This window comes from Mustelus asterias, unplaced genomic scaffold, assembly GCF_964213995.1.
Source record: "Mustelus asterias unplaced genomic scaffold, sMusAst1.hap1.1 HAP1_SCAFFOLD_87, whole genome shotgun sequence".
Lineage (NCBI taxonomy): Eukaryota > Metazoa > Chordata > Chondrichthyes > Carcharhiniformes > Triakidae > Mustelus > Mustelus asterias.
Genome location: NW_027590140.1, coordinates 1,352,223 through 1,360,079, shown reverse-complemented (window position 1 = coordinate 1,360,079; position 7,857 = coordinate 1,352,223). Strand labels below are relative to the sequence as shown.

Here is a 7,857-nt window from a genome sequence, read left to right as displayed (position 1 = left end):
AGTTTCCAGGAGAATAGAGACAAATATCACCCACAACTGAGAGAGAGAAAAACAGCCACCTTGATCAATGACTTGGATGAAGCCAGAATTGATGATACAAAGATAGGTAGAAAAGCAAGTTGTGAGGTTATTACAAAAAATCTGTAAGGGACACATAAGTTACCTGAATGGACAGAAAAATGGCAGATGGAGTATAGTGCGGGAAAGTGGGAGCTTTTCCACTTTGGCAGGAAGAATAGAGAAGCAAACAATTTATAAATGTACAGAAACTGAAGAATACTGCCGTAGAGAGGAATCTGGGTGTCCTTGTACATGAATCGTGAAAAAATAGGATGAAGGTACAGCAAGTAAAGAAGAAGGCAAATGGAGTGTTGGACTTTACTGCAAGGGGGTGGAGTTTGAAAAAGGGAACTTGCTGCACCTACACAGGACATTGCTGAGATAGCAGCTGGAATACTGTGTACGGTTTTGGTCTCCCTACTTATGGAATGACATGCTTTCATTGGGATGAGTTCAGAGAAAGTTCACCAGGCCCATTCCTAAGATGAAGGTGTTGTCTTTTGAGGAAAGGTTGTGAAGGTGTAGGGGAGAATTCTCCCATCCCGCCCACCACAGGAATCGTAGCAGGCCGGGGGGTGGACCACACAAAGGTCCTTTGACCTCGAGGGGAATTCTCCAGTTTTGGGGCAAGTGAGGCCGCAGAATCCAACTCGTTGTCTTTTGGGGAAGGGTTGCACCGATACTCATTGGGTTTGGAAGAATGAGCAGTGAACATTCTGAAACACGAGATTCTCATGGGCAGTTGACAGGCGAGAGGCCAAGAGGATGATTCAGGAAGGAGTCTTGAACTTGGTGCCACAGATCTACAAGGAAGCCAAGGGTATTGTTTTAGCCCTTACAGACACCAATACTTTATCCTCAGTTTTAGTCAGGTTAGTCAGAGGTTTAGTCAGGTGTGGTGAAAGCTTCAACCAATCATCTGGCCTTTTGGAACATAATTGCAGTCACAGGGAGATGCCATGGAAATGTGGGGATTGTGGGAAGAACATAAGAACCAGGAGCAGGAGTAGGCCATCTGGCCCCTCGAGCCTCATGGCTGATCTTTTTGTGGACACAGCTCCACTTACACGCCCTCTCACCATAGCCCTTAATTCCTTTCCTGTTCAATAATTTATCCTTGCCTTAAAAACATTCAATGAGGTAGCCCCAACTGCTTCACTGGGCAGGGAATTCCACAGATTCACAATCCTTTGTGTGAAGAAGTTCCTCCTCAACTCAGTCCTAAATCTGCTTCCCCTTATTTTGAGGCTATGCCCCCGAGTTCTAGTTTCACCCGCCAGTGGAAACAACTTCCCTGCTTGTATCGTATCTATTCCCTTAATCTTATATGTTTCTATAAGATCTCCCCTCATTCTTCTGAATTCCAATGAGTATAGCCCCAATTTACTCAGTCTCTCCTCATAAGCCAACCCTCTCAACTCTGGAATCAACCTAGTGAATCTCCTCTGCACCCCCTCCAGAGCCAGTATATCCTTTCTCAAGTCAGGAGACCAAAACTGTACACAGTACTCCAGGTGTGGCCTCACCAGCACCTTATACAGCTGCAACATAACCTCGCTGTTTTTAAACTCCATCCCTCTCGCAATGAAGGACAAAATTCCATTTGCCTTCTTAATTACCTGCTGCACCTGCAAACCAACTCCTTGAGATTCCTGCACTAGGACACCCAGGTCCCTCTGCACAGCAGCATGCTGCAATTTTTTACCATTTAAATAATAGTCAATTTTGCTGTTATTTCCATCAAAATGGATGACCTCACATTTACCAACATTGTACTCCATCTGCCAGACCCTCGCCCACTCACTTAGACTATCTATATCCCTTTGCAGACTTTCAACGTCCTCTGCACACTTTGCTCTGCCACCCATCTTAGTGTCATCTGCGAACTTTGACGCACTACACTTGGTCCCCAACTCCAAATCATCCATGTAAAACATAAACAATTGCGGTCCCAACACTGATCCCTGAGGCACACCACTAGTCACTGATCGCCAACCAGAAAAACACCCATTTACCCCCACTCTTTGCTTTCTGTTAGTTAACCAATCCTCTATCCATGCTAATATATTACCCGTAACACCGTGCACCTTTATCTTATGTAGCAGTCTTTGGTGTGGCACCTTGTCAAATGCCTTCTGGAAATCCAGATACACCACATCCACAGGTTCCCCATTGTCAACTGCACATGTAATGTTCTCAAAGAATTCCACCAAATTAGTCAAACATGACCTTCCCTTCATGAACCCATGCTGCGTCTTACCAATGGGACAATTTATATCCAGATGTCTCGCTATTTCTTCCTTGATGATAGATTCAAGCATTTTCCCTACTACAGAAGTTAAGCTAACCGGCCTATAGTTACCCGCCTTTTGTCTACCTCCTTTTTTAAACAGTGATGTCACATTTGCTGTTTTCCAATCTGCGGGAACCACCCCAGAGTCCAGCGAATTTTGGTAAATTACCACTGGTGCATTTGTTATTTCCCCCGCCATTTCTTCTAGTACCCTGGGATGCATTCCATCAGGACCAGGAGACTTGTCTACCTTTAGCACCATTAACTTGCCCAACACTACCTCTTTCGTGATAATGATAGTTTCTAGGTTCTCACCTGCCAGAGCCTTCCTGTCATCAATTTATGGAGGTTCTCTTGTTTACAATAATCTCCCTAATTGTAATTCACACCAGGTTCTAGTGACTTAACCATCTGGCAAGAAAGAACACTTTAAATGGTGAATTCAGAAAGTTTATTAATCATTAAAAATGTGACAAGTCAGAAAGATAAAAAACAAAGTATCGATTAACACTCAATGGAGAAAGCTTCACTTTAACAATTGAACAGACTTCTCTCCCTCTCAGACCAGGGCATGAAGCGGCGGCTCTGCAAATGGGGGTAACTTGTAAAACCAACAGCTCTCAACACCTCTCTGTAAACATCTCTCCCTCCATCTCTCTCTACCAAATTGGCTTCTCAAGACCCCTTTCTTATTCTTTAAAAATGTCAAACGCCCACCTTAGCAAATTCCCATAAATCTTCAATTATAAACTAAAATAAATATGAATTTTCAGGCGATTTAAAAACAAATGAACTGTCTGCTGAAAAGGTTAACTTTCCTACAGAACCTAAAGGGGGGGGGAGTGAGCAGCAAAAACTTGGCACACAATTACATCACTTTACACAAGTTTAAAAAACTTCTCTAACAATAAAACAAACTTGATTTTAAACTTCATCTATTAAGTTTTTTTGTTATATTCCTCAACGTAATTATTTTAATTTGATCAGTTTTTGTTAGGGATGGGTAACTTCCGTTCTTTATAAACTGGTTCACTCTTTTAAAAAAATTCTACATGGGCTCAGAGAATCAGAACCCAGACTTTATCATCCTTATCCTTTTTCTCCCTTTGCCACCACTCCCTCTGTTTTGCGTAAACATTTTATCCTAAAAGTTAAATACTGTGGATGCTGGAATTTGAAACAAAAATCGAAAATGCTGGAATATCTCAACAGGTCTGACAGCATCTGCGGAGAGAGAACAGAGCCAATGTTTCGAAGTTATGAAGTGTCGTCCAGACACAAAACGTTGGCTCTATTCTCAAATCATTTTATCAACAAGTTTCTTTTTCTTAGTTTCCAAATGGCAGGTAAGAACCTGTCCGGTCCCCACTCGAGCTCTGATTTTTCACTGGCCATGCTTGGGTAAGATTATAACCATTAGAATCTACTCTCAGAGGTCCGCTTTTCAGTCCAGTGCTACTTGGAGTATACCGTCACTTCACCGACTATTGGGTCACAAATCCCTCACAGTTCTTATCACAAATTTAGGATAAATTAATTTAAACATGCCTGAGAACACTTCTTAATTTCTTGACCAACTACCAACCATTGTTTGCCGATTGGTCAGACCCCCTGTTCACAGATTCGGGTCTCTCAGCTGCTGAACACCAGATGGTCCTTCAATAAATTTAACTCGAACTCATTCTGAGTAAATATTCTCACCAGGTCCTCTGTTGGGGCCCTGCTAAGCAGCTTTAATGGTCCGTGATTGCAGAAACTGAGCAATCACAGGAATGTGGTCAAAATAGTCCAGTCCTATAATCTGCAGTCCTTCAATTATAACAGAATATGTGGCTGTATGTAGCTGCCCCGGCCGTGGTCAACCCCAACACTGCCTTCCTGAACTGCTACAATGCCTGGGGTGTAGGTACACCCACAGTGCTGTTAGGGAGGGATTTCCAGCTACACATTCCAGACTTTCACTGGACTGTAGGTGGATATCAGATTGATACATTTCATTCAACCACACCCAAGGTGAGTTATTCCAATTCCTTTATTGTCCAGGACAATATATTCACAATATCTTTAAAACAGAAATTAAACATTCCCATTTGATTTCAGGCAGTAACATATTCTGTTAGTTTGTTCTTTATTGTCAATGTCAGGCTGGGGTTGTTCGTCTTGGAGCAAAGGAGGTTGAGGGGAGATTTGATAGAGGTGGACAAGATTCTGACAGGTTTAGATAAGGTGGACAAAGAAAAGCTGTTCCCATTCGCTGACGGGACAAGGACGAGGGGGACACAGATTTATGGTTTTGGGTCAGAGATGCAGGGGGGTGATGTGAGGAAGAATATTTTGATGCAGCGAATGGTAATGACCTGGAACTCGCTGCCTACGAGGGTGGAGGAAGTGGAGACAATAAACAATTACAAAGGGAATTGGATGGGCATTGGGGGGTTTCAAACAGAAATGCTGACTAAATATCTCTGAACTTCCTCACACCCGGTCACTCTGTGATCCGTGTGAAATTTAAAACCGGGTATTCGCAACAAGACTCAAAGAGCATCAGCCCACTGGAGGCAGTTGTGAGACCGGCCAGTCCAGCAGAAAGAAACCCTCCGACCCTCCCCATTGACCAACTGTGAGAATGAACAAAATGCAGTCCTGGATGTAATTGAGAGCAGAAACAACAACAGCAGAATCCAACCCCTTGAATCACTCGTGAACTTGTTGGTGTCTCAGCAGGGAGGATGAAACACTGAATCCCTTCCCACATTGAGAGCAAATGAATGGCCTCTCCCCTGTGTGAACTCGCTGGTGTATCTGCAGGCTGGATGAGTCAGTGAATCTCTTCCCACACTGAGGGCAGGTGAACGGCCTCTCCCCAGTGTGAACTCGCAGGTGTTTCTGCAAGTTGGATAAGTCATTGAATCCCTTCCCACACTGAGAGCAGGCGAACGGTTTTTCCCCAGTGTGAACTCGCTGGTGTGTCCGTAGGATGGATAATCGAGTGAATCGCTCCCCACACTGAGAGCAGGTGAACGGTTTCTCCCCAGTGTGAACTCGCTGGTGTGTCCGCAAGTTGGATGACTGAGTGAATCCCTCTCCACACTGAGAGCAGGTGAACGGTCTCTCCCCAGTATGAACAAGCTGGTGTGTCCGCAGGTTGGATGACCGAGTGAATCCCTTCCCACACTGAGAGCAGGTGAATGGCCTCTCCCCAGTGTGAACCCGCTGGTGTGTCCGCAGGCTGGATAACTGACTGAATCTCTTCGCACACTGAGGGCAGGCGAACGGTCTCTCCCCAGTGTGAACTCGCTGGTGTCTCCGCAGGCTGGATGACAAAGTGAATCCCTTCCCACACACCGAACAGGTGAACGGCCTCTCCCCATTGTGACTGCGTCGATGAATTTCCAGATCAGATGGAGCTTTGAATCCCTTCCCACAGTCCCCACATTTCCACGGTTTCTCCATGGTGCGGGTGTCCTTGTGACTCTCCAGGTTAAACAATCAGTTAAAACTCACACAGAACACAAGTACAGTCTCTCCCCGCTGTGAATGCTGCGATGTATTTTCAGGCTGTGTATCTGGTTAAAGCTTTTTCCTCAGTGCACTGGAACACTCTCAATTGAGTGTGTCTGTGTCTCGGTGCTTTTCCAGTGATGCTGATGTTTAAAATCTTCTGTAGCAGACAGAACAGAGAAACATTTCTCCTTCTAGATTCAAAGGCCGATGATATTCGGGTCCAGATGAATTGAGTGAGTCTGTCAGATATTTGGTTTGAGATTTCTGTCTGTAAATCTTCACCTTCTGATATCCTGTAAAAGGAGTTTATAAAAACCATCACTGTCAGTACAGGATAGAAATTCAGAACACAGTTCTAGTTTCTGTGGAGCATTCTTTCCTCTCATTCCCCAAAAGCTGTAAATCTCCATCCCACACACTCTCCCTCCATTCTCACTCTGCTGTATCTAATATTCACCCTCCCAATTTTCCTGAAGGTGTTGATTCAGGTTGATTGACAGATCCATGCTCACTGCTTCCTGTCCAGCACAGAAATCATAACTCAAAGCAGCTGCAATCAGTTATTCGCCACATTGAGTCCGCTCAACCATTCATAGAATCATAGAATCTACAGTGCAGGAGGAAGGCATTAGGCCCATCGAGCCTGCACCAACAACAATCCCAACCAGTTCCAATCCCCGTAACCCCCCATATTTACCCTTCGAATCCCCCAACACTAAGGGTCAATTTATCATGGCCAATCAACCCAATCCACACATCTTTGGATTGTGGGAGGAAACCAGAGCACTGGAGGAAACCCACGCAGAGATCATGCAAACTCCACACAGACAGTGACCCAAGCCAGGAATGGAAGCCAGGTCCGTGACGCTGTGAGACAGCCGTGATAACCACTGAGCCACCGTGCCGCCCAGATGTACCTTAGCACCATTTTCTCCACAGTATCCCCTGGATCCCTTGATATCCCTTGATATCATGGGCGGCACGGTAGCACAGTGGTTAGCACTGCTGCTTCACAGCTCCAGGGACTTGGGTTCGATTCCCGGCTTGGGTCACTGTCTGTGTGGAGTTTGCACATTCTCCTCGTGTCTGCGTGGGTTTCCTCCGGGTGCTCCGGTTTCCTCCCACAGTCCAAAGACGTGCAGGTTAGGTTGATTGGCTATGCTAAAAATTGCCCTTAGTGTCCTGAGATGCGTAGGTTAGAGGGATTAGTGGGTAAATATGTAGGGATATGGGGGTAGGGCCTGGGTGGGATTGTGGTCGGTGCAGATTCGATGGGCCGAATAGCCTCTTTCTGTACTGTAGGGTTTCTATGATCTTGAATATCTAGAAACCTATCAAACCCTTACTTGAAAATTCTTGATGACTGAGCTTTACAGTCCTCTGAGGTAAAGAATTCCAAAGCTTCACCAGATCCTTGAGTGAAAAAATCCCATCTCATCTTCGCTTTCTCTCCAAATAAATGTACTTTATTACAGGACCATAAATAAAATCTAATCTGTACAATAGAACAAAACTAGACATATCTCTGTCCTCTATTAGTTTGTTCCCTTAAATGTCAGCCATCTCCGGTGGAAACCAGCCTTTAATTGTGAACATCAGGAAAGAGACCATCCTTTTAGCCAGATAAATAAATGTGTCAAGCTGAGGGAGCAAAGGATGTCAATGTCTTTAAGAGAGAGAGACTTGGGGCAACCTTTCCAGAGTCTGCAGCCTCCCTGGATTCACTTCCTTTCCCTTCAGTTGCTGCAAGTCCCCAATTTCCCCCAGAATGAGAAAAGAAATGGAAAGGGGGAGAAAAGAAAGTGTTTTACTCACAGATGTTGGTTTCTTTTTATTTATCACAAATACGTTAATACAAAACAATTACAAATACACAAAAAATACATTACCAATGGCTAACGCCATCCATTTATCAGTTACTATCTTCTATTTCGGAAGGGTTCACTAACGGTCATAGTTTTCCAGGGCATTGCCCTCTCAATACACCTCCAATTACAAAT

At 44.6% G+C, this 7,857-nt stretch overlaps 1 protein-coding gene across 1 annotated transcript in view; it reads right to left on the bottom strand.

Annotated features, from left to right (window-relative positions):
• LOC144484043 (uncharacterized) overlaps nucleotides 1-6,157 on the bottom strand; it is a 42,796-nt gene extending 36,639 nt beyond the window's left edge. Inside the window, exon 1 of the mRNA XM_078202608.1 lies at nucleotides 5,060-6,157. Within this exon, the coding sequence (XP_078058734.1) occupies nucleotides 5,060-5,806 (747 nt within the window). The 5' untranslated portion in view covers nucleotides 5,807-6,157. The remainder of the gene's footprint in view (nucleotides 1-5,059) is intronic.
• Nucleotides 6,158-7,857: the final 1,700 nt, after the last annotated feature.